This window comes from Rousettus aegyptiacus, unplaced genomic scaffold, assembly GCF_014176215.1.
Source record: "Rousettus aegyptiacus isolate mRouAeg1 unplaced genomic scaffold, mRouAeg1.p scaffold_m13_p_2, whole genome shotgun sequence".
In the NCBI taxonomy this organism is placed as follows: Eukaryota; Metazoa; Chordata; class Mammalia; order Chiroptera; family Pteropodidae; genus Rousettus; species Rousettus aegyptiacus.
Genome location: NW_023416295.1, coordinates 132585280 through 132613132, shown reverse-complemented (window position 1 = coordinate 132613132; position 27853 = coordinate 132585280). Strand labels below are relative to the sequence as shown.

General features: G+C 33.2%; 1 protein-coding gene across 1 annotated transcript; it reads right to left on the bottom strand.

Annotated features, from left to right (window-relative positions):
- Nucleotides 1–27565, bottom strand: RPAP3 (RNA polymerase II associated protein 3). The gene is made up of 17 exons (XM_016124472.2): nucleotides 27398–27565; nucleotides 24276–24459; nucleotides 23346–23486; nucleotides 20128–20250; nucleotides 19231–19358; nucleotides 16243–16364; nucleotides 15459–15529; nucleotides 14312–14437; nucleotides 12833–12960; nucleotides 9797–9918; nucleotides 8180–8250; nucleotides 7969–8070; nucleotides 6057–6295; nucleotides 4859–5045; nucleotides 3948–4045; nucleotides 3391–3491; nucleotides 1–1059 (listed from the first exon to the last, which is right to left on the bottom strand). Exons 2-17 carry the CDS (start codon nucleotides 24426–24428, stop codon nucleotides 974–976), a joined length of 1998 nt encoding a protein of 665 aa, XP_015979958.2. The 5' UTR covers nucleotides 24429–24459; nucleotides 27398–27565; the 3' UTR covers nucleotides 1–973.
- Nucleotides 27566–27853: the final 288 nt, after the last annotated feature.

Sequence of the window (27853 nt, the reverse complement as noted above, 5' to 3'; positions counted from 1 at the left end):
TAAAGTTTTAAATTTGCTTTATTGATGCTGATAACAGCTATATGATGGTGACCTAATTTTTTTTAACAATCTGATAGCCTCTAAATTTCAGTTGGTTTTAACAACTTATAGGATGCCCAAAATTTGCTAAGTGGCTGCTTTAAACATTTAACTAAAATTGATTCTTGCTGTCGAATTCAATTAAACTGTATAAATGTCAATGAAGGACCTAACCAGATGCAAAGGACTGTGCCACGGCTATGCAGAACTAAAATAAAAGAGAACAATAGCTCTGCTTTCAAAAGCTTATCAACACCACAATCACATAACACATATAGGCAAGCTACATGCTATTATTTCAAACATTCCTAGTTTTTAAATTGTTTATGCCACGATTTAGATTATGTGCCTTAAGTTAATAGGTAATGTGGATATGAGGAAAAAAGCTGAAGCATTAAAATTTAAAGATGCTGTGATTCTTCAATTAACCTATATAAAAACCCCAATTAAAAGTATCTTTTCAACAAACATAAATGCTAAAAACATATCCTGCAATTAATTTTATGTTAGTGAACTGGCATGATGATATTAAAACGTTTTATAAAGAAACAATCTAGTTACCTACTTAAACTTCCTGTAAACAAATACAACTTTATTCATATGCTAATAAAGCAATCTGGTCATGTGGTCAGAAAACTCATGAAAATATAATGTTACATTTACAGGGCACTGAAGACTGTATCTATATCTAACATTTATATGACTTATAAAATACTGACCTTTACAAGTATACTTCATTATTTCTAATTTTATTTTCAGAAAAAGACATAAATAGTTCACTTGAATACATTTCTCATGAGTTAAATCAATTATTCACTTTATAGTTAATTAACTTATATCCAAAGACAGTACTTTCATTTTCTTAAAAGCAAATACTTTCTATAGAAAATTTATGTATGAAAGTCAAAGACAATAATTTCAGTAAAAATGGAAATCAACCACCATATCTTTTCTTGAGTTCTTCAACAGAATTACTCTTCAATCCTGATTTGTCTATGTGATTGAATAACACATGTGCAACTGAAAAAGAAAAAAAAAAATTTCATTTGAATCCTCATTTTTAAAAACTAAGAAACAAAAATTATAGAGAGTAATCTGATCTGTCAAAACTTTTACACTTGAAACCAATAATAATTAGGATTATTTATAAATTCTAATTCAGATATTTAAAAAACCAATCCCAGAACAGAAAATTCTACAGCAATCCAATGATATTTCTTACTGGAATATTTTGCTTTCTAGTAAAAAATTCCCCCTATCGTCAATATTAATCTTACAGATTAAACTTAACTCATTCTGAGCTTCCTAAAATTTTCACTCTATTTAACAAGTGTCCTTTTACTTATTATTATAATTGTTTTGCAAACTTAAATTTTATTTTAGAAGAAAATTTTATATCACTACTCTAAATTGAAAATTGGCAATAACATCTACAAAAATCATGTTTGATGGGCTAGTAATATATTTTTATAATATATAATAAAATATATAACTATTAAAAGTTAAAAGATCTTATGAGCCATGTAAAATCTTATCTTTCATACCACTGAATGGTCAATAGTCAACATTTTTTAAAATACTGTTATTGTTTATATATTTCTCAACATTTAAACTAGCTAACAGTGTTTAATGATAATGGCAATAATAAAAGACTACAGAAGCTAATATTTAGAATGGCAGGAACCATTCTAAGTTTCCCACGTTTAACTTAGTGGACAGTGGTGACCCAACCAAGATGGTACTGTTGGTAAACCAGTCTGACGAGCCAACTCACATTCTTTGAGTATACGTGAACTTATCACTATAATGTGACAAGAAATTCATTCATTCGATACACTTACACTAAGAGGTTATTATGTACTAAGTTCTGTTCTATGCTGAAGCCTAGAGAACAGGGTAGACAAAGCTCCTGCTCTCATGAAGCCTTCCACCTATCAGGGAGAGAAGTAACAAACATATACATGAAACACTGTCAGCTAGTTAGATATTACAAAGAAAAATAAAGCAGGGTAAGAAGACAGAGGGTGATGAGGTAGGGGAGGCAGGCAGTTATTTTAACTAGGGCTGGTGAGGAAAGGTATCTCTGAGGTGGTAAGTTAGGTGGAAATTTAAATGAAGTAAGGTAAAAGATGTGTGGGAAGATATTCCAGGCTAAGGGAACAGCCAAATGCAAAGCCCCTGAGGCTAAAATAAGTCTGGCAGTTCGGTATATTAAAAAAATTGTGGTGTGAAGGGGCAGAATGATTGAAACAAGTGGTAGAAGATGAGGTCAGAATAGTAATTAGAATAATACCTTTTAGAGAATTTCAGGGACTGTTTTTGATTAACTGAGGATAAGGCAGAAACTTCTTTTGGTTTAAATTATATTTAAAAATCTCTCTAAATTAAAAATATATTTCCCGGAGTACAATGTAAAGAGTATTATTCATAGTGATTGAGACTCATTCAATGTCATTGCTAGAAACAAAGAAATAAGAAAGGAGCCCTAAGTTCATTTAGTCCAAGAGATCTGAAAATGGCACATTGAGTTTTCACTATTTTTAAATCTATAAAAGTCTGGTACTTTGGCATTCTAATGATTTATCTTTTTCCTAAAACTAGAATATAGTCCAAAACTCTGAGTAAATGAAGTTTCTGCGTTTGATTTTACTTAAATTAGAGTTTCCCAAGACACGCACTTTCTGTCAAAGACTGGTAGAGAAATCAGTAAGGGATCTAATTCTTCAGGCTCATCGCCTGCCACTCTTTACCACCTAACTCTACAACCTAGTCACACTGCATTTTTAATTTTCTCAACTCAATTTTCTTTCCTGCCTCAGAGCCTGTGCACACATTATTCCCTCAGTCTAAAACTCTTCCCTACCTGCTTTATCTAACTGACTCTTGTACTTTGAGGATCCAGCTTAAATCAAACAAGCTCAAGGAAATTAGCGCTCACAAGATGAATTGGACTTCCTGTGTACCCATGCCTCCTATGGCGGAAGCTTAACCATTACTCTTATTATTGTATTTTTAAGTAAAAGAGCCCAGACTAGAACAAGACTGTCTAAGTTTAAATCCTGAGTCTGACTTCCTAACTATGTGACCTTGGTCACAGTTCCTTACCTCTTTATGCCTTGGTTTCCTTCTTTGCAGAAAATATCATACCGACGCCCCATAATGTTACTGTCAGGACTGAAATTAATTTTACTTAAACTATAATTAAATTAATATGATTATATAATTTAAATTTAATTGTATGTACTTTGGACATAGTAAATAGTCAATAAATGTTTGCTATAGTTAGTTAAAAAAGTAAGGGAACAATACAAGAATAAAGGGATATGGAAAAGCTTTCTTCACAGAACTTACTTTTTTTCTCAGGTTCTGACATAAACATCACTGCCATATCAAACCTTTTTACTTCAGAAAGCCTTTGTAAGATTTCAAAGATGAGTGATGGCTTTTCTTTCCTGAAATAAACCAAATATAAAACAAATGCTCCACTAAAAGTAGTTCATTTAATTCTTTACTTATACAATATATACAAGATCTTCATTTATCTTTTTTCCCTGGACGCTACCTATATTTTAAGTGCACAAATAAATTTATCAAGTTAATTGAAGAAATTATAAAATTCTTAAATATAAGGCTTAGCATGGACATTATTAATCTACTATAAACTGTCATTTCTATACCCTACCTTTCTCTTGAAAAAAAAAATTAAAGTCCTTTTTCCTCCTCCTACTAATCATTTCCCTTACTACTGCTTGCACTTGTCATCTTCACAATTTCTGCAACAGTAAAATTTACTAGAAAGCTAATTGCTATATAGAAGGTTATAATATGATATCAAAATGAATTTCCCAAACCACTAGAAATAACACAGCATTACAATATGAAAGTATACCTAAAAAATGTCAACTTACTTAATGTAAAAGTCGTGCAGAATTTTAATGATTTGATTGAATACATCTGGATCTAGATTTTTCTGAAACAACTTAGGATACAAGGATGGTTCAATTTGCTTGGAAAAAATATAGTTAGAAAATTAAATTATGGCAACATTCACATATCATAAATTATTTATATAATAATTACTAACGTAAATATAATAAAGAATAACTACTATGCATTAGTACTTAATAAACAATAACTGGGGGAGGGGGTGGTTACACCGAAATGTAATTAATGATCGAAGAAAGGTTAGAGGAACTGTAATACAATCACTCAGTTCAAGTCAGAGAAAAACCTCATGAACAAGAGATGACCACCACCCTACGAAAGACAGGAAACTTGAGGGCTCTCAAGGAGAAATAAGATAAAATTTTAAAAATAAAACTACATGAGATAATGCACTTGGAAGTAACTGTATACTGCATAATTATAAAGATCATTATAATTGCACTGAAAAAAACCTATTCTAATCCATTATTTGGTAAATTTCATATGATTGGATTCTTTTTCTTGGAGCAAATAAAAGCTCACTTTCAGGAGACTGCCTAAATAGTGCAAACATTACTTAGCACACAGAAAACAGAAAACTTGATATATTTTAGCTTCTTTCCCCGGCTTGAAGGACAAAAAATTAAGTTTAAATTTGATATATGAAATTAGATTAAATTATTTTGAACAAAAGAATTCAAAATATGACCTATTTCCATAGGTTCCCTGGCTGCAAATATTTAAAATGGTCTAGCCAGGGTGATAGATACATCAGGAAAGGGATAAGAGCATTTTCTACAATCATATTATACGAAAAGCAAATATAACACTTTATTATATAGTGACAAAAATTCTTTGACCTTTTACTTAGAACTACTAGCTTCCTCTTTCTTACCTTCAAATACTGATATAACATATCTGGAGAACTTTTCAGTTGTCTGAAATCAGATTCAAGCTGGAATGAGTTTGAAGGAACTGGCGGAAGAACGGTTGTAATTGACTGAGCAGGTATTTTGTCTACCTCTATAGAAATCTTCTCACTGAAAGACTGACACACATCCTGTTTCAAATTAACTTGAGGTCTGGAAATATTTCAGAGGCATCAATCAAACAACTGAAAAGAACTACAAATAGTCGAAGCTTATATAAACATCAATAGAGATTTTTACATTTCTGACTTTATTGATATTGTATTATCTATTTACATTCTGAAAATGGTAATTCTTTCAGCTGATAATATATGTATATCTTTCGCAATACAGATTATGCCTTTACAAATTTTCACATGCTATGTAATGACTATTCTCATCTGTTGAGCTATTAGCCTGACCACCTTCTGAGCACACCATTTCTATACACTGCATTACTACATCACATATCCTTACAACCCAGCCTTCTAGAAATCTGAATTATCAGTTTCAAAAAAGATATTCTAAGGAAATAAATGCTTCCTCCTTAAAAAAAAAAATCTGTCTACTTAGTGTTTCCTCACAATCCATACTATCATTTTAAAGAGAAATATTACAAATATTCAAAGTTTGAAAAAAAAAACTACTAGGATTGCTGAGTGCAATGCAGGAATATGTAAATAAAGTTACAATACGAAATAAACTTAGCTTATATTTTTTATATTCTCATAATGAAGGAAACAAAAACATGAGACTTTTTTAAAATTCCAAATAAATTTTAAACGGCCCACAAATAATCTTAAATATGAATGGCTAGAATAATGATAATGCCTAAATTTTACATTTTTTAGAAGCTTCCTTTTAAAAAGTTAAAAATTTTTGTTGAATTAAGAAGTAAAACAATATACTAAAGTTCTAGAAAAGGAAATGAACGAAATAAATCTGTTCAAGATACTTTCTTATTATCTCTAAATTCCCCACTATGGTAAAGGAACAGTGATTATTCCATAAGCAAGGCCTCTTTAACAGCAAGAATTAAGAACAAAACAAAACAAAACAAAAAAAAACTCAATGAGAAGTTGAAAAAATTATGGTGTTTAGTACAAACCAGAAGTCTCATCAGTAATAGTAATTTTCTAGTGGAATTATCATCATTCTAGAGATTATAAGAGTGTTCCTACTCACTGCAGAACTGAAGTATCACTGATTTCTTCTATTTTCAATACTTTTGCTTTTGGAATATCACTCGTGGGCAAAAGGTCATCTTGGCTTGAATTCTTCTTACTCGCAGCGCCTGTGCTTGCTATTACATTTGCTAGATTAAAAGGATTACTCTCTGGAGCAGCAGCAGTCGTGCTATCTGGCACATCAATAGTTTGTATCAAATTACCAGTTTCTTCAATAATAACCTTCTTGAGTGGCTTCTAAAACGATTAAAATCAATTCCTTAAATCAACACATACAAGTTTTCTATTTTAGGGTTGCAAACTAAAAGGTTGCAGTGTTCTTACGGCCAATATCCCAATTATAAGTAAATTCAATTTGATGGCTAGGAGTCATACTCTTGTCTGAGAATACAAAAAGATGCACAGCACCTATCCTACATAGGTCTAAGTGTGGGAAAGAAGATGTATTATAAATCATTACAAAGCAATGGAATGCACATCAAAAAAGATGAGAGCACAAAATTATAAGAAAACACGAAGAAAGGTAGATAAACGGCATCAAATGGAGACTTCACAGAAAAGTACACAAGAATGGCAATGTTGAAAATTATGGTACGGTCTGTGGAAAGGCAGCAAGTCCAATGGGGCGGGTGCAACAGGAGGAGTGATGGAGACAATGCCTGAAAGGCTGCTTAAAGATAGCTTATAAAAGGACTTGAATGCCATGTCAAGGAGTCCGAACTTTATCCTACAGACAATAAAGCCAAGAGATAGCAGTATTGTGGGCTAAGTGAAGGCAAGAACAAGGCAGCCAATAACTTTCACAAAAATGTGAAAGTTTAAACATTTAATCATCTTTATTGGAAAGAATAGCAAAAATGAATATAATGAGTGAAAATTAATATATGAAAGCAATTAGACTTATGCCCAGCATGTGAAACAAGTATTGTCACAAAAAATTCAAGAATAAAGTCATAATAAGAATACTAGGACAGTATTAAACTAAGGATTTCCTCTATTGGCTACTAACCTAAAATATGAACTTAGCAAAACAAACATTCTTTGCCTCACTTTCTTCCTTTGTAAAAAGAGGATAAAAATACCTGCTCTGACTTCCTTATAAAATTATTTTTTTAAGAGCATTGGCCATGCATAAGTTACTTTTAGAGGGCAGGGAGAGGATCGTGATCAGCAAAGGGGCACACAGGGCAATTTTGGGAGGTTGATACCTTTCAATTTTTTTACCTGTTTGGTGGTTTCGCCCACACACATACACAAATAAATACACACACGTATGTAACTATGTAAATGTTAGAAACTATAATAGAGTCACATTGGACTCTATTTGCCTTAAATGAAATCAATTTCAAAGGTTTAGCACAAAACAAACTCCTGAAGTCATGCAAGCTACTCTTTCTTTTCTAATATTGTAGGAAAATAACTGGCTTTGTTGGACTTACTGAAAAGCAATATAGTATACCAAATAATGTGCAGTGTGTATTTTTAAAGATAATCTTGCCTATGTAAGATTTTTGCCTATGTGCTGATTTTAGATCTAACTCCATACAAGATGTAAGACATTGTAATAAAATCATAATCTCAAATAAGAATAGTAATAGAAATACAAAATTCTTTATTACAAAAGGTAAAACCACTTCAAATTCCTTTAATATCATAAAATATGTGAAAATATTTAAATTTATAGTGTTACATTAAGTTACTTAAAAAGTTACCACAGAACTCTAAGTAGCTCAAATTCCCCCAATTTTATTATATCAATAATCCTTGGAAGTACCTTTTAAAGAGTATAAAAATGTCTCTAGGAAGAGATTTCAATATTTCTTTTAAGAGATTAATTCAACAGTTTGTTTTCAACTCTTGTTCATAGAACGCTGATATTAAATAGCAAGGAAAACAATGAAAGAACTTACAGTTGATTCAAGATGAGGTGGATTATCAATGGGTTTTATCACATTTTGCCTTTGAGTAGAATCGAGAAAAACATCATCCCAGTGTCCTTTCTCAATTAATTCCTTGAAAATAAATTTGTAATCATGACTACAAAAATATTCTCAAGATAATTATTCAACAAATATATGTGTTTATGCTGCAGGAAATAAGATATTTTGGTGAAAAGATTACCTTTTTAATTTTGGAAAGTTCAGTTACTGCTTGCTTATTTCCAGGTTCTAAAAGTAAAACAGTTTCAAAATCTAAAGGGAATTTTTAAGAAATATAATAAATTAGTGAAAATACTTTATGAAGTTCAAAATATATTTAGTTTAGTAACCCCATATTTAACTTAAGAACTACTACTCAGGATGCTAAAAACAGGTGAGCAATAACAAGGACTAACATTTATTAAGTGCTATGCTAGCTGCTTTATATGAATTCTCATGTAACCCACTTGTTACAACCCCACTTAACAGATGATATGACTGAGGCCTAGAGGTTATCTAACTTACCAAAGCTCATGCTGTTAACAGATGACAGAGTAATACACTAAATGTAAGACAGAATATAAGAGAATTCCATATAATGGAATATTATTCAGCCTTAAAAAGGAATCAAATTCTGATATATGCTATGAAACAGATGACTCCTGAAGACATGCTAAGTGCAGTAAGCCAGACACGAGGACAAAATGGTGTATGATTCTACTTATGTGAAGTAACTAGAATAGTCATATTCAGAGATAGAAAGTGGAATGGTAGTTACTAGGGGCTGGAGAAAGGAGAATGAAGAGTTATTGGTTAATGAGTAGAGTTTTCAGAATGGAATAATGAAAAAGTTCTGGAGATGGATAGTGGTGATGGTTGTAAAACAATGCGAATGCACTCAGTGCCACTGATCTGTAAACCTAAAAATGGATAAAGAAAAAATTTTGTTATGTGTATTTTACCATAATAAAAAAAAAATGCATGGACTATAGCTGAAGCCAGCCTTAGAGAGAAACAGATTTAAATACAAATATAAGGAAAGAAGAAAGGCTGAAAATCAATTATCGAAGTATTGATGTCAAGAAGTTAGAAAAACAGCAAATTAAACCTAAAGACAGTTGAAGGAAGGAAATAAAGAGCAGAAATAAATGAAAGAGACAACAGACATGAGAGAAACAGGTTGGTTCTAATAAATAGTTAAAAGACAGGTCATGGAAAAATAAAAGAAAGAATAGATAACCAGTAGCAAGGAAAAAAGGTGGCATCGCTAAAGATCTCAAATTATCCTCTATCCCCTAGATCAGGGTCCCCAACCTCTGCACTGCAGACCAGTACCGGTTCATGGCCTGTTAGGCAATGGGCCACACAGCAGCTTCATCTGTATTTGCAGCTGCTCCCAGAGCTAGCCTCACTGCCTCAGCTCCACCTCAGATCATCAGGCATTAAGACTCTCCCAGGAGCACCAGTTCCTGGTGCCAAAAAGGTTGGGGACGCTGCCTAGATGCTGATTCCCTTTCTCTTCTTGCTGATTCCCTTTTTCTTGCTTTTTTCCTTTTTCACCTTATAATTCAAATGTTTCATTAATTCTGAATGGCAATTAGCTAGATGGTACTGTGTGCTATTAACAAACAATCAGGTCCACGATGGAAGCTGTATTCCTTCAAGTCTGCAAAGCTATTCATGATCTAAACTTGGTAGAAAATGTACTTCTCTAAGTTCTGTATTCTTGACCATGGGAAGGCTCTGCCTATCTCTGATGCTATAACTTGGGAGTCTCGTCAGGATGAGTGAGTGCCAGTTGTCATAAAAATAGTCATACCTTGTTTGGCTTCATTTAACTTTCCCAAAAATGTTCTTGCAGTTCCTCTTCTGGCAAAAGCTTTAGAATATGAGCCATCTAATAAAATAGCTTGTGTGCAGTCTTTTTCAGCCTCTTCATATCTATTAAACATGATACAATAACCAAATGGAAAAATGCAGCCTACAGAAAAAGTTCATGTAAACTGAGTTTCTAATGTAAAAATCATGCAAATAATTTAAATTACCAACTCTCAAACCTGTGTCTGAAGGAAAGACTATTTTTAAATTTTATATTCTCACCAAATCTTGGAATCATCTGGTAAGAAGGGAGAAGGTACCAGATTAAAGAAAAGTCAGAAAAGAGTGTGCTGGAAGGATGGAATTGATGATGGTAAAATATACATAGAGCACACAAAAGACTATCACGGCTGGCAGTTTACCTTCCCTCAACCCTCAATAAGCACAGGACTACATTAAGAACTATAACTGATATGAATTTTCTAATAAAACATCATTAACATTTACCTATAGTACACTTTAAGGAAAAACGACCCATGTAAAAAACATTATATGAGAGTAATCATTTGACACTTTCATAAATTCTATTTAGCCAGGCAACCAGCAGTCATTTCAGCCTGACTGGGTACTTTTCTACGATAACAAAGAGCTAAGAGCAGCTAAAAAACAAACAAAATGTCTGTGACCTGCTTTATAATTCGGAGGGAAAAAAGGCTTAAACAAATGTGACAAAAAAAGGTATGTTAAAGGCTTGTTAAAACTAGACGCTTTGATACATGGAGCTTGTTATACATTTCCATGAAAGTTTGAAAATTTTCATAATAAAAATATTATTTAAAAAAGAATTTTCTGTGATTACATCCTCCACAAGGCCTAAACGAACGCCATACTATCCTCGAAACAAGACCTAATATGAATAAAATCAGATTTTCTAATGAACTTAAACATCTCTGAATTAACTTTTTAACAAGAAAGAATATATATGTGTGTGTGTATGTTCATGACCTTTCCAATTTACTTTCTATATGACTGATTAAATCATTTTCCCATTTAAGACACCTGCATGGCCCCCACACCTTTCAGGATCAAGTCCAGCTTCTATGCAGAGCACGAAATCAGGGGCCTGACTCTCTAGCCTTATCTCTGCCCCTGCATGACAGCCAAAATATGAACCACTTGCCCTGTCCAGAAGTTACCATGAAATTTCCCATTTCTGCACCTTTGAACCTACACTGGGACACTCGACCTGTTTTTTCACCTCACTCATACTTCCCCATTAGATCTGAGTTTGGTTCAAATTCCTCTTTAAAATGCTCCCTTTATGACTCTCATCTAGTCTGTAATATCTGACAAAGTCACCATATAGTTGAGAAAACTTTTGATATTAAGTGTAAATCTAAAGGATAACTAGAAAAAAATGCAAATAAGTCATATAGTTCTTTGTATTTAAAATATACTGTTAATTTTCTATAATATACTGATATGATTATCAACTAACAAATAAGGCCAATACAATAAATTAGAGCTCTCATAAATGTAGATATAATCTCTCACCTATTAGAAGGTATTATTCTTGGCATTAGTCAAACCTAAGAATCAAGGCTTACAATTGTTAAATTATGCACAATTCCTGAATAGCAAAGTAAGCTAGCAGGAAATGCAATGATCTCTATTCTGACTAATCAAAATAATGTCTCTAGTTACATCTATTAGTTTCAATGAGGTTAAATATACAACCAAAATTTACTTCTGTGACAGGGGTTCCTAGCCCAAGGTCCTTTGAAAGATCCAAAAACTTGGATGGAAAAAATATTACATCCTTATTTTCACTAACTTTTAAATGAAATTTAGGTTTTCTTTCTATTATAATTGTGGATAACAAACCATACTTATAAAAGCAGTATCTATAACTTTGTTACCCATAAAAATCATAGATATGTTCATATCACATTTGTTAGAGATACCTCAAATACTGTTTTGAGATATCACCACTATTTCAGAATTACAGTAGCAATTTAACCTGCTATTTGTTTGCACGCAATCACAGTACCCGTTTACAGACACTCCTATGACATAGGTGGCCAACTACTAGGCAACTCTGCCCTTAGTAGTCACTCATATGCCAAAGCATGAAGTCATATGTTCTCACACTGGTAACATAATCATCAGCTGATTTCTGAGTATTCCTTATTCGCATATATTAGTTGATCAATATGTGGAAGAATGTGTGAAAGATCACCCCAAATCCTAGTGCTCTTATTCAAACTTTCACATTGTTTTTAAAAATTTTTTAACTTTGTTGCCTATATTTTAAATGTTGTTTCTATGCAATGTATTTTAAAAAGTACATATATCACTATATCACAAATTTTAATATTTTTAAAACTATATTTCAATACAACTGGTTTCCTTTGTAATCTTAAATGTATAATTATACCTTTAAAAAATTTGAGAAAGGTTCACCATTCATGGCACCAAAAAAGTTTAGAATCCCTATTTATAATATTTATAGTTATAATATTTATAGTCACTAGGTGTGTAAAGTATTATTAAAACAGATACAAATAAATGTAAGATACAGTTTCCACTATCAGATATTATCCTGCTGATTGTCCAACTTGGAGCCCTAAGTGTATACGAAACAGGCGGTGAATATCACAGGAGCAAGTTTTAGGCGTACATGTAATCAATCGGTAATTTCAATGACAGCAATTCCTGTCTGCTATATATGTATATGTATATATAACGCACTTCTAGATTAAGATTTGGCCCAAAGTATTCTGAGTTAAAAATAATTTTCAAATCACTGATTTAGAATAACATGCATAAAGCAATTTAAAGTGATAATTGTGTAATTCCAGACTACTAAAAGTGAAAAAATATTAACATGAGCTAAATTTACTAAATATGTACTATGAAACATATATGCCCTCTTTGTCTAATTCTCAAGAATAAATTTTAATTGTTTAGCTAATTTACCAATTTATGGTAAATTTCATTTTCATCCTGAAAAGCATTAAATGTAACCAATACTTACTTCTGAATCTTCAGATAGGCCATTGCTCTGTTAGCTGGAAGAAGGGCATTAGCACCATCTGCTGCTATCCCTCGAGTATAGCATTCAATTGCTCTTTCATACTTCCCCTCTTTGAAATATCCATTCCCCTATTATATTGTAAAGAAATATGAATTTTAAAATATGCCAAAAAATTAAATTAGAATGTTTTTTTTAATTTTTAATTTTTATTTTTTAAAATTCTTTTAGGCACAGTAACCCCTGGTTGACCTCACAGATTGCAAGGACCTTGTCAGCTTACGATCCCTTATTTTTCATTTTTTACACCTATAGCACCTGGACTTCCTAGCTGGTCTCCCATCCAAGTACTAACTAGGCCAGACGGGATCAAGCTTGTTCAGGGTGGCAAAATTCAGATCTTAAGAAACACTGCAAAGATACTCATCAATTTATTACATCAGTAATTACATTACATTTTAATTGTTAAAAATCTAGTCCAATGTACATGTTTTTAGAATCTGTTAGCTTGGTTTGTTTTTATCATATTATTCTCTTTTCAGTACTATAAAGAAAAAGTATACATAACTATATTACTTTGCAGCATTAACCATTTTCTACTAGTTATTAGTTTAAATTTAAAAACACATTTTAATAAACATAGGTCCAAATATTACACTCTTTACTTATATTAGAAGCTATACAAATAAATTTCACAATTCCATTAATGTCTGTGAAAGAAAAGAATACCAGAATTGTATAGCTCACTCTTCAAAACTTTAATATGTCCAAACACAGGATGAATTAAACTGTATTAAATGTGTACACCAGATTTCATTGTAACATTTATTTATAAACAGTCAGATATGTCACAATCAATAATCAGTCCATAAGTATTAGGAATCCTCTGTGGGTCTGCATAAAGCTGTAAATTTATTAAATTAAATCTCAACTCAGGATTTTTCCTTCTTTTTTTTTTTAGGCAGCAACCCTTGGTTGACCTCACAGATTGCAAGAACCTTGTCAGCTTATAATTCCTTATTTTTTATTTTTTACGCCTGTAGCACCTGGTCTTCCTAGGTGGTCTCCCATCCAAGTACTAACCAGGCCCAATCCCACTTAGCTTCCGAGATCAGATGGGATCAGGCTTCAACTCAGGAATTCCATAGGAATTTTGATCATAAATAGTCCAGTGTGAATTAATAAAAACAAATTATAAATGAGAATGAATTGTAACTTCTGTTAAATTTATAACTATCTATATGTAAATGTGTTAAAATGTTCAAAAGTAATTTGTTCACTAAAATTACATATCTTTAATTATGTAATGTCATCAATTACTCAAATTTTGAATTAGTAGGCTCCAGAAGTTTTAGTATATTTAATTTTCAGTCCCTATTAAAAAATAATTTTAATACTAGAAAAAAACAAACTTCACCGATATATAAGAAACTAAGAGTAAATTCGGCAAAACATATATATGTTAGAATCTCTCCGGATTACCATATCTTTCTCTGAAATGGCCTGCTGCCTATTCTGTTGCTCTTCAATTTGTTTCTTTTCTCCTTCAGTTGACTTAATCATCGTGTCAGCTTCCTTTGGATATGAGTTTTCTTTGGATATCAAAGCCTAGGAGACATAACAGTCAGCTAAACTAAAACAAGTAATGCAAAATGATATATATTTGACTTTAAAACACTGTCACTCAAATATACTAAAATTTCTGCCACATTTCAAATTAATAATTAAAATAATAATATTACTCTAATTTGAAGTCTTTCTACTTATTAAAATAAAGCAAAAAAAGATTGTAATAAATTTAATGCTCATTTATTCCAAATAAAATAAGTAATACCCACAAAAGGTAGTTGTTCATTTATTTATTTATTCGACAAATATTTGTTGAATCTCTACACAGCCCAGGTACTATTCTTGGAACTATTTTCAAAAATAAAAGTTTATTAAGACCCTATCACCAAATTTCTCAAATTTAAGACTTAGTCATTATTAGACCTAGTACAAAATACAAAAATATACAATACAGTTCACAATCATAATCAAGTTGATTTATTTACAAACAGATTTTCTTTTAAATTTTTTTAAAAGCAGATTTTCCCCAATGATTTTTACTTTTTTCTGTTATAATGGGTGGCAAAGTAATTACATCTCTGATTCAAAGGCCAAATAAAAGGGTATAGAACTGTTCAGTAGCATTTAACAGCAAATTTTACATTTAATAACTATTTTCTTATTGTTAAAAAAAATTAGTATAAATTTTGCTAAAATATAAACTATAAAAATGCAGCAACTTAAAAATTACAAAATCAAAGCAATACACAAAAGTTTAGCACAGAAATCAAAACATAAACCAAAAAAAAAAAATCAGTGGGATAAATAAAACTAATTTGTCATCTGGGGAAAAAGTTAAGCAGCAGTAGTCCTAAAGATCTCAGACAACTTTCTTAGATGACGATTAAGGATCTTTACCATTATACTACTTCTTGCTTGCAAATTTGGCAAAACTCTGTAGTACAAAGAATTAAAATTAGAAAAATGTCTATATTAAGTAATCTATAATACAGTCTATACTAAAATCTTTACTTCATAAAAGTAATAAGTAATGCACTTAATTTAAATAACTATAGATTACCTGATTAATTTTCCTGAGTTCATTTGTGGCTTCAAAGTTATTTGGTTCCAGTTCTAACACTTTTTCATAATCTGAGTAAAATAGAAGGTAAAGAATATTTGAAAGATATATTTAAAAATCTGTATAAAACAATAATCATTTGCTACATGTGACAAATAGGCATCTCTCCTATAACAAAATTAAGAGGAACTAAGAAATACTAACATTAGGCTACTGGGCTCTCTCCACTTTCCCCCAGGACAGATGAATTCTGACATAATCACCTTTTTTCACCAGTGCCAGGAAGAATACTTGCTGTCATAAGGCATACATCGTAAAACCAAAAAAAAAAAAAACAAAACAAAACAGCAGAATCTTTTAGATATCAACTTTGTTCAGTTTGTGATTATACTACACAAACCTATTTTATGGAATAATAAGAGACTTAGAAATTACAGACATGTAAACAAAAACATGGTAATAGCTTTACTTGCACTACCTCTAGATTCACAATAGCCAATAAGATGTTTTAATCCTTACATTATAGATGAGAAACTGAAATTCAGAGAAGATAATCTTCCTCTGGTCACACATGGTGGAATGAGAATTTGAATCAAAATCTAATTAGGGCAAATAATTCACTCTTTCCCAAAATACCAAGAATCTCTTTTTAATTGCAAAAATGAGTTTATTCAAACATAGAAAGCTCTCTGAAGGTAGTAACTGTGATTATCTAATATTCTTTGTATAGTGTCTATTAAACCACTGAAGAATTTTAGACAACAAAGACCTGGAAAAATAATACCTTTTATGGCATCCTCTAATTTTTGTAAAGCAAACCGAGCAGCACCTCGTCTTGCATAAGCCTTTGTATAACTTCGATTTAAGGCAATTGCTAAATTACAATCAGACTCGGCAACAGCAAATCTACAATTAAAAAAGTTAAAATAAAGTGAAATTAGCAAAAATCATTTGTTAAACCAACACTTCAGAATTTGATTGGGATTAATTTCCCAACTGAAGGCATGTTTCCCACCTTCTTTTATTTTAATTTAGTGTACTAACAGCAACAATTTTTTATGGTGAGATGTAAGTAACATTCCCCTTAAAGCAAGGAACGACAATATCTACTATCATTGCTTTTTCTCAGCATTTTATGACAGATCCTGGCCAATGCAGTTCCATAAGAAATACTGAAAAGACTGGAAAAGAAGAAACAAAATCGACATTCCCAGATGAAACAATCTAGAGATATTGTAAGAAATAATGAAACTTAAGCAAGGTGACTGCTTTACTAGAGAGCAACAAAAAATAAATCTAACAAAAGCTGTATAAGACCCATATGCAGAAAACTGCAAGACTGTCTTTCAAAGACATTAAAGAAGACTTAAGTGGAAATATTTCATATTTACCTATAACAAGGCACAAAAACAATATAATTCTCTCCAAACTGATCTATAAATCCAACTATAATCAAAATCCAACAGAATTTTTCATGGAATTTGACAAGATGGTTCTAAATTATATTGATAAGCAAGTCCAAGAATACCTAAGACATTCCTGAAAAATAAAGAGAACATGCCATATGCCAAATATCAAGACTTAGCAATTATAATGTTATAACAATTAAAGATAGTGTGGAATGAAACAGGCAACGGATCAATGTAAAGAATAGAGATGATAAAGAAATCCATGCAAACCTGACAAATGACAATGGTGGCGCTGCAGATCCATGAGAAAAGCATGGGTGTTCAACTAATAGAACTGGAACAATTGAGATATTCATATGAAAAGATACAAAATTGGAATTCTCCTACCTTCATCACATATAAAAAGACTGAAATGTGAAAAGCAAAACGACTTTTAGAAGAAAATATAGTGGACTACTACTGTAAGCTCAGGGAAGGAAACTATTTTAATAAATCATATTTTTTAAAGTGCTAACATTATTTTAAAAATAAACTGAAATGCTAAAATTAAAAATTTGTTTATCAAGACTCCATAAAGAAAGGTAAAAAGCTACAATTAAGATAATTATAAACAAACACTAAAGGATTAGTATCTAGAATAAAGAACCTCTCAAAATTCACTAGTAAAACAGGCTAACAGAAAAATGGCCAAGAGACAAAACAAGCATTTCACAGAAAATGCAAATGGTGAATAAACACATAAGATGCTCAGCCTCACTGGAAATGGGGAAATGCAAATTAAGACCACAATGAATTACCATTTTATTCCCTCCAGAATGAAAATAATTAAGAAGCCCAATTATACCAGAGTTGGTAAAGATACAGAACAAGAATTCTATACACTGCTAGTGGGAATGTAAACTTGTACAGCCACCTTTGCAAAAACTGGTCATCACCATTTAAACAATACGCACACCTTACAACCCAGCACCAAGAAACATGTACAAGTGTTCACAGTATTAATAACGAAGGAGAGTAGGAGGTAATGAGAGAGTCGGGAGGAGGGGGGAAAGGAAAGGAAGGAGAGGAAAAATCAACCAACAATCCAGCAACAGGAGAATGCATATATAATGGTATATTCCTAAAAAGAAATTGTAAATAACAGTGAAAATGAGAGATCTATAGCTATATGCAAAACATGGTGAATCTAAGAAATATAATAATCAAATAAGCAAAATTATACAATATACCATTTAGGGGTACATATATAAACTTTTTTATGCAAAGAATGATAAATATTCAAGTCAAGATAGTGGTTAACTGGGAGGGAAAAGAATCAGGTCCGGGAAAGAAGTACCAATGTAGCCTCTAAAATAGTAACGTTCTGGTTCTTAAGTTGGATGGTCGGTTCGTGTGAGATTATTTAAAATTATTCTTCATTACTTACATATAGTAGATATCAAATATTACAAAATGTAAATATTCCCTAATTTGTCAGGATATTAACCCATAAATTCCAAAGACCTAAAAATATGCTATTTAAAATAGTAAAAACCGAAAAACCAATGTAATTCATATTTCCAAATAATAATTAAAACAGTATGAATGCCTTCCTTGGTGGTGTGTCTCTTTGAAAATTCTTAGGAGGACGTGGTTCCATAGTGTAGCAGTTAGCATGTCTGCTTTACATGCAGAAGGTCCTGGGTTCTCACCCCAGTGAAGCCATGGTCCATGGTCTACAGCCATGCCACCCTGAACAAGCCCAATGTCTGATCTCAGAATCTAAGCAGGGTCAGGCCTGGTCAGTACTTGTATAGGAGACCACATAGGAAGATCAGGTGCTATAGGCATAAATAATAAAATAAAATAATAAAATAAAAATTCTTATGATAGGTCAATTCTTTGCTTATGATAAGACCATAACACACTTATGTTCTTCAATAGGAAGTATGTATTTAGAGTCAATATGATTTAAAGATAAACAAATGTTGGGATATACTTTAAGTTCACCATAATAAAAGTTCTCTAGGTTAAACAGCGCATAAATGATTTTTCAAAATAATAGAGGGAAATTAATTTCTAAAAATTTTTACCCAGCTAACTTTTTTTTCTTTCGTGAATTAGCTAAAGAATACCATTATTCAATTTTTGGAGAGCACCTTAATAAAGTAAGCTATAGGGGGCATGGTTTGAGCACCTGAATGTTTAAAATGGCTTAAATAACTCAATAAGAGGGGGGTGAGCTTTAAGAATTTACAGTTGAAAGGAAATGGAACACTTTTCAATCATTCCCACACATTTCACCATGAAAATTAAAAAAAAAAAAAAAAAATCAGTCTCCATATACACATGAATTATTCACACACATTATGGAAATTCCTTACTTTTTCATTCTAAAATATGCTGATGCTCTGTTTGTTGGCAACACAGGGTTATATGGATCAGCATCCATGCCTTTGGTGTAGCATTCAATTGCTTCATCATATTTTCCTTGTTTGAAGTACTTATTGCCCTGAAAAAGCATACAAATCAGATATATACTAGCACAGAATTCTAGAGCCATTTTTTTCACTATTATCCATCTCATTCTAATTCATTAGCTGTGTGATCAAGGCTAACAGGAAACAAATGAGAATGGAGCAAAAACGGTCTTTTTACAAGTGCTGAAATTCACAATATAGTTATAATCCAAGAGTCCTGGCAGAAAAATGAGTAAAACACTTAGCACTTATTACTGACAATAATAACCCACAGAAATGTAACCCAAAAAAAGCAATCAAGATGAAGTTCAATTTGAAAAGCAATACATCTAGTTTTATATCTTCCTCAGGGAGATGCTGAACATTCCAAAAAGTAACCATGGATGGCCTGTGATATGGAGGGGTGAAATATAATATTCATGTCAAGAATCATATGCTGATTTTTAAGTTACTTCAGTCTACTACTAAAACCCTGGAACTACTCTCTATATGGTCCAAGCACTTTACATGTAATAATTCATTATTTAATATTAAGAATAACCCATTGAGGTTTAGTAATAATCTTATGTTACAGCTGAGAAAACTGAGTACAGGCAATTTAAAGAATTTGTCACAGGATCTGAACCCAGGCAATCAGGTTTCTGAGCATACATTCCCAACCATTATGCTATGCTGCCACCTGATTGGGATATAGCCAATAACAACTTAGCGTGAACACCCCCTTAATTATGTTGAAGAAATCTTGGGATCCACATGATTTTCTACCTACCTGAAGGAAACTAAAGCTAACCTAAATAGTACCTTTTCTTTTAGAGCAAGAGCCTTTTGTGAATCTACATGGATTCCATCTTCTTCCGACTCTGATTCTTGAGATAAAGAATCATGAGTACTCTCTTCTTTGTCAAGCTCATCAAGGATACTTTCCTGAAATCACAAGTAGGAGAACAGTGCTCATAGTTATATGACCATTAAAAAAAAAAAAAAAAAAGACATAAAAAAAGTAGTCAACAGAACTTAAGTTATGATCTATGGACCTAAAGGCCTATAATAGCAACCCAAATAACCTCTCATTTTAAAGATAATATCCAAAGAAAAAGGTACCCTTGTTTAGAAAACCAAGACCCAAGCCACTTAAAGATTCTAACTTTGAACTCAAAAAGTAAACTCAGTCAAGTCTACAAACCACCCCTAAATCACCAACTATTAGCAGTGAGGTATTATGTTTTGACATAAAGAATTTTACAAATAACCCCAAACTAATGTAATAGCAACCAATAGCAGAGAAAGGGTTTTTTTTTCTAAAACCTTTTGTTTTTAAAACAACAAAAGGTGTTTGAAAAGCACAATTAACTCCTGATTCTCATAAGAAGCTATAAGGTAGGTATAATTACCCATGATTTTCAGTTGCAGGAACTGAAACTCAGTAGTTAGTTAACTTACTCAAGGCCACTCAGTAACTGGCTGAGTCAGGATTTGAACCCAGGCAGTCTGTCCCCTCCAGAAAGCTCTCAATGACTATATTATACTGTATCAGTGTATTCCAAAATATAGCTGGCTCAACCAAAGACTCTACTGACTAGTTCATTAAAGCTTATTTTTTTTCACTGAAGTTTGTTTAAACAAAAATTTTAATCATTACATAAACTCCTTTTTTATTTTGCAAGTAACAAAATATTATTTTAAATAATTCATATAAGAAAAAACATCTTGTTGATAAATTAAAAAACAAAATAAAATCTATGCTTAGTTTCATTGAATGAACATTAAAAGATGAACTGAAATTAAGTTTTGTGTTTTAGTGTGAGGATTCTAGAAAAACCACCAGCCTACCAACATTAAAGCCAAGATTGTCCCACTCTGTTATGCTGACATGTGTAAAAAACTAATGGCAGCAAAACAGTAAAATCGCCGCTCAGATCTGGACTAGAATGGAAATGGTAAGTAAATACTTATATCTTGTATAGATACACTAAAATGACAAGGTAAAGCAATGCAGTACAATCATGATGGCATTGGCAACACAAAGCAGTAGTTCAACTGTTATCTGTTGAATGAGTAAGTGACTATAGAAAGCATTTCTCTAAGAAGTCATCTGGTGCCTTTCAGGAAAAAGCGTTATAAAGAAGATACCGACTTATGAAAAGGAAATATAAAAAGGGGTAAAATCACAAAAAATGACAGACTAAATAATTCTTACCAAAAAATAAATCATTTTCACAAAGTATCATTTCCAACAGCAATAAATTCAAGACTCCAAACCACATTTCACTTACATTAGAACAATACTAAAACAGATGGCAAACTACTTAAATAATAGTGCCAGCTCTCTTGAGTCAATTAGCCTTGGTTTCATTAAGAAAAACACTACTAATTTGGAAAACCATTTGGCAGTATCTTCTAAACTTAATTGTCTATATAAACTATGACCCAGCAAATGCCATCAGTGCTTATATTCATCAAAATGCATGTACAAAAATGTTCACAGCAGGTTTATTCCTAATAGCTGAAAACTGGAAATAACCTAAATGTATGTCAGTCAGTAGAATGAATGGATACAAAAATTGTGAAACAGTCACACAATGGAATTCTGATCAGTAATGAAAAAGAACTACTGCCATTGACAATATGAATTGATCTCAGATGATGCTAAGAAGCCAAACATATATTTATATGAAATTCCAAAACTGGCAAAACTGATCTCCAATAGTGGCTATATTTGGGAGGTTATCGACTGAGAAGGGAAGCTTGTGAGATGCTAGAAATGTTCTGTATCTTGCTCTGGCTGGCGGTTTCTCAGGTATAGACATGAGTAAAAATCCAGGTGGCTGTACACTTAAGATTTTTGGATTTTACTGTATGTATATTATACCTTAATTAAAATAGAAAACAGAAAAGTGCAAAGAAAATAAAATAGTAGTTACCTCTGGGGGTAGAAGAGAAAAAAGATGGGAAAGAGGAGCACACTGGCAGCTTAATGGGATTGAATAAATTCTCTTTAAGTTAGATGGTAGGTTCACATATTCACTTTATTATTATGCTTTAGAACATGTATCTCCACATGCTTTTTTCTATGAATCAAATATTACATTAAAAACTTTTTAAAAGACTAAAAGGGAATGCATATTCCATATCAACCTAACCAAACCAATCAACCCTTAAAGTGGGTCAGATTCTAGAATAAGGCTGGCCAAAAGGTTCCCTTTCATAGGTTGATCTGACAGTGGCTGCCTAGAGCCCTGGGTAGAGGGTGCCAAGGTTGAGTACTGGTGATGATTCTCCAGCAGACTGTGTGTCACATGTGGGAAATGGAAAACATGCACACATTTTTGCAATCCCTGTTCTAGAAGGGTGAGGCCCACCTTCCTAAGATCTAAGACTTGCTTTTATTGTCATGTAGCCCCAGCCCTAAGAAGAGACACAAAGGTGTTCTCTTTTTACTAGTATTTGACAGGTCCTTCAGTCTATAAGAGAGATACTGGCAGAGTCATTCTTTTCTGGGAGTATTACTATCTTAGAATTCTGGCTGTTTAGGGGTTAGAGATGGTGGGGAGGAGGGAGGTGGGTTTAACTATAACACAAGGGAGATCTTTATGACGTGCAATATTTCTGTATCTTCATTGCAATAGTGCTTACCTATTCATGTGATATAATGGAAAAGAACTAGATATACATTGTACCAATGTCAATTTCCTGATTTTGATACTATACTATAGTTAAGATGTAACCACTGGAGGAAATTGGGTGACCAGTACTACAGTAGACCTCTATGTGCTATTTTTGCATAGAGAGAAAACAGAAAAATAAGAATCCTGGCTGTTTTAACCACTATTCACTGCAAGAGGACTGGAGGGAAAAAAAAGTCTGGTTAACTGAAAAGCTATATAATTAAATTTTTATTCCACATAAGATAGAAACAGGTTGTAAGAACTCTACATTATTTTTCATTTAATCCATGACTCTTAGCTAATACAAAGACAATTTTACTCAAATATAAAAAGCACATAACTAGATTAACTTACCACATCAAGTTTTGCCCATGCCTCATAATCATAAGATTTTATCCTGTTTTTTGTGTTTTCATCTTTGGTTTTCTTAGCAGACTCTTTAGCTTTGCCTTTCTTCTTTTTCCTAAAATTCTTATTTCGAATAGGAGGTAAATTCTAGAGAGTAAAAGAAAAAGACAACATGTTTTGAGCACTACTGTTACTTTTGCATAACTAGTAATGTTTAAAACTCTCACTAAATTATACGTCAAGAAATATTTTTAAATTTATTTTCAAGTGCTTAAAAATATCAATTTACCACCTTAACTTATAATGTTAATTTATGCTTGAAAAGTTTAATTCATCCTCTGATGAAGGTTGGACATTGTTTAGTCACAAGAAATATATTACTTAGAAATTTTAATTATACACTTAATTTGCAATCCTAAATTTATTCTTCAAAAACTATCTGAACTTCAGCTTAGTACATACAACAAATCAGCAGTTCAATGGCAAAGTCAATAGCCTCCACATCATTACATCATTATATAAAAAAGCTGTAAATATTTAAAGGCACTATCTTTAAAAAATGTTTGATTAAACTCAGACACTATCTACATTTTTATGGCAATAGTGTATGTTAACATAATTAAATACATAATTATATGATATACATGAGATATATATATACATATATACACACACACACACCCCTACATACTTTACAATGCTATTCATTTACCTGAAAAATTATCACATGGTCTTATTTTCAGTAACTATTTACTAACCTTAAAATGTCTTAATACAGTTAATACGATTATTACAAAGACTTTTAAAAACAGAATTTTTCGAAGGGTGTCAATATTTTCACAAACCATTTTAAAAGGTGCTTTATTTTAAAATAAATAGTTTTTTACTGGATTCTGAAGTAGGAATTTAATTAAGACATTCAATTAAGAAGTTTACCTCTTCAGGAACACCATTCTGTCTTCTCAGCTCCATATCCTTTTGTTTAATATCTTTTTCCCAGTTTTCTAAATCTCTCATAAAGTCTTGTAATTCTTCTGCATTTTGTTTCACTTGTAGTTGTAATTCAATTGCTTTATTTGTTGAAGTCATTATGGCCTGCAGAGTTTTGACCAATCAACCTCTGACAAGAATTAAATAGAATTACTTGGCTTAATTTTTTGAAACCTAGCTAAATAATGGCTTTTCAGCTTTTCATAAATGGCCATCATACATGGATAGAAGAGAGCCTAAAGTGATGTTGAAGAAAGAAAATGTCAGTATATTATTTTTAAAATGAGTCAATCAATGTTTGCTGAACAAATGAAAAACAAACAAGTTTGGGCATCCTCACAATGAAATATGAATGAAAGGCAATGAGGCAGGAATCACTGAAACTAGCAAGTAGCTAGACTAGCTGCTCATCTCTAGAGTTTATAAATTTATCCTAATTACCTCCTTTTTTCCTTTTTCTTTCAATATTTATTAAACTTCTGCTATGTGACAGGTCCTGTATCAAGATTTAGGGATGCAAAAACTGGTAAGACAAAGTCCCTCATCTAATGGAGAAGAAAACAAAACAATCAAACACTGAGTAACAAAATATTATACTAGGCAGGGTTTCTCAATCTTGGGACTATTGACATTATGGGCTAGATAATTTTTTGTTGTAGCAGGGCTGTCCTGCACATTGGAGGATGGCTGGCAACATCGCTGGCCCCTACGAACTAGGTACCAGTATTATCGCCTCTCCTCCAGACCGTGACAACTGCAATGTCTCCAGACATTATTAAATGGCCCTTGGGAGGTATAATAACCCCTGGTTGAGAAACACTGTGCTAGAGATACATATTGATGCTATGAGAATGACGCAAAGGACAGGCATAGATAAGATGGTAGGGTGGTGGGCTCAAGAAAAAAGGCCTCAGAGGTGCTGAAACTTTAGCCTGTTTCTAACGGGGCCAGCCAAGTGATTTACATGGAGGAGTGGTCAGGCAGAATGAGGGACTATGAGGGAGAAGGACAGAAGAGAAGGTCAACAAGGTAGAAATGAAACAGATCTTGAAATGGCAAGCCATGAGGTCAATCCTATAGCCTGAAAGCTACATGAAAAGTATTAAGGTAATAAAATAAAAGGAGCATGATGACTGATTAGGTTGAGGAACTGGGATGCAAAGAACTTAGTATTTTAGATTTCTTGTTCGGAAGCCTGATAAGATTAGCAGTGCCATTATGAGTCAGGAATCACAATTTTAAAAGAAAAAGAGCTTTCAGGATTAGAGATTAAGTGGGAAGACAGATATTTCAGTTTGGGATATACTGAATTTAAGTGCTTATGGGACATTAGGACATACCCAGTAGGTAGTTACAGAAGGCTAGACATATACATTTGGGTGTCACTAACATAAAGGTGGAAGCTACAATCATGGGATTTGGATGTTTAATCACTGTGACTATGGAGGGGAGAGATCCTGGAGAACACTAATATTTAGGGAACAAACCAAGGAAGAGATGACATAGGAAAACTAGGCAGTAGCATCTAGGGAGCTGAGAAGAAAACTTGGAGAGTACTGTCACAGAAGAGTATTTTCAAGAGTTCAAGAACATGGGAGAAGTTAGCAGCACCAAATGTCACAGAAGTATGGAGGAAAGAAAGTGCATTATAGTTAGTCATATAAATATTAGTGAGAATTTTAATGGGATTTTTAAAAAGAAGGGAAATAAAATGAGCAGAGTAAATGAGATTATTATACAAGAATTAACATAATTTTAATAAGATTTTGATAAGATTTGCTCATGTGCTGCATAACCACATTTGGTCAATGATGAACCACACATACAGCCATGATCCCATTAGATTATAAAGGAGCTGAAAAAGTCTTATTGCCTAGTGACATCGTAGCCCTTGTAACACATTCATTACTCACATGTTTGTGGTGATGCTGGTGTAAACAAACCTATTCCACTGCTAGTCATATAAAAGTTGAACATATACAATTACGTACAATACATGGTACTTGATAATGATTTAAAAAATGACCATGTTACTGGTTTATATACTCACTACACTTTTTGGCATTATCTCAGTGTACTCTTTCTACTTATTAAAAAGTTTGATGTATAACAGTATGCTATGTTACACCAGCTAGAGTCTCATACGTCTCTAAGTAGTTTTGTACCGTAACATGTTGTACAGGCTTGTAGCCTAGGAATAGGCTGTACAATATAGGTGTGTAGTAGGCTACACCATCTAAATTTGTGTAAGTACATTCTACAATGTTCACACAACTAAGAATTGCCTAAAAACGCATTTCTCATAATGTATCTTCATCCTTAAGCAGTGCACGACTACAGTCTGCTGGAGAGCCCCAGCAAGAAACATGGTAAAAGAATATATAGCTCTCGGGAAAAGGAAGAGGAAGGGCCCCAAAAGGTGAGGGAGGATTCAAACTTTCAAGGGGACAGGAGGGTAGGACAGGAATGATTAGAAAAGGGATTCCTCTAGAAGAGACGGTTACAAATGCAGATAGGTCTAACCCCCAGCCTAGCCTCCAAAACTAAACTAAGTTTAAGCTTCTTTCAGGCAGTGCCTATGTTTGATATGTGTATCTCATTTAAAAAACGAGTCCCTGCTTGGGGCTCAGAAATATGAATAAAAGCGCAGCAAGACACTGAGATGCTGTACGGGGTCAAAACATTTTACATTTCGCCCACCAGCTCTGCTAGTGCTGCAGGCCCTACTACTCCCATGGATCCTGCAACGGGGCTGAAGTCCAGGAAGAGAACCAGAAACTTCCAGCGTTTGGGGATATCACTTTCATTCCCAATATCTAGGCGAGCACTACACACTCACGCCAAAAGGGGGCGGGCCCCACCACAGTCTTCTCGGAAGGGTGGATCGGCGGTACTGACCACGGCAAAAGCCCAATGCCCTGGCAACCGGGGTGGAGGGACTCTCAGCAAAGCAGAATGTCCAGGCCCGGGCCGCGCGGAAAGAGCCCCTAATGGAGCACGTTCCCGGATACGCCGCTACGCAAGACACCGCCGTGCCCCAGCTGCCGCTCTCGCTCTCTCCGCCTCACCTGGGATCCAGGGCTGCACCTGCTTCTCCCGCCAAGCGCCCCTCAAAGGCCTCTTGGGCAATAACGGCAAAACCGGTTCACCTCACTAGCCGTTACCTCCTACACCTCTGCAGCGTCCCGCCCGCAGGGACTCACGCCGGACCCCGCCTTCGTGGACTTTCCCACAAGTCCCCGCGTGCCCTCGCCCCGCCCCCGGAACCCAGGCGGAGCGTGCGCAGAAGGTCAGATACAATCCGCCCTCCTTCTCCGGATGGAAACAGCTTAGAGAATTGACAGGTGTGTTAAAGCGAAATCTGATGCGTTGCCTGCTTCCAATATGACTAAACTTCACAGACGATAACAAACACTGCAGGGTCTTCCTGACTTGTTCTGATTCCCAAAATAGTAATGCCTTGAATATTTCTTTGGACTTCCTTCAAATAGTTTTATCCTTAATATTTGCCTTCCTGGATATGT

Coding starts and splice junctions, on each gene's coding strand:
- RPAP3 (XM_016124472.2), bottom strand. CDS start 24,428: ATGACTTCAACAAATAAAGCAATTGAATTACAACTACAAGTGAAACAA. Junction 8,071..8,179: donor AACTTTCCAAAATTAAAAAG/GTAATCTTTTCA, acceptor TTTATTTTCAAG/GAATTAATTGAGAAAGGACA. Junction 4,046..4,858: donor TGTTATATCAGTATTTGAAG/GTAAGAAAGAGG, acceptor ATTTTTTCCAAG/CAAATTGAACCATCCTTGTA.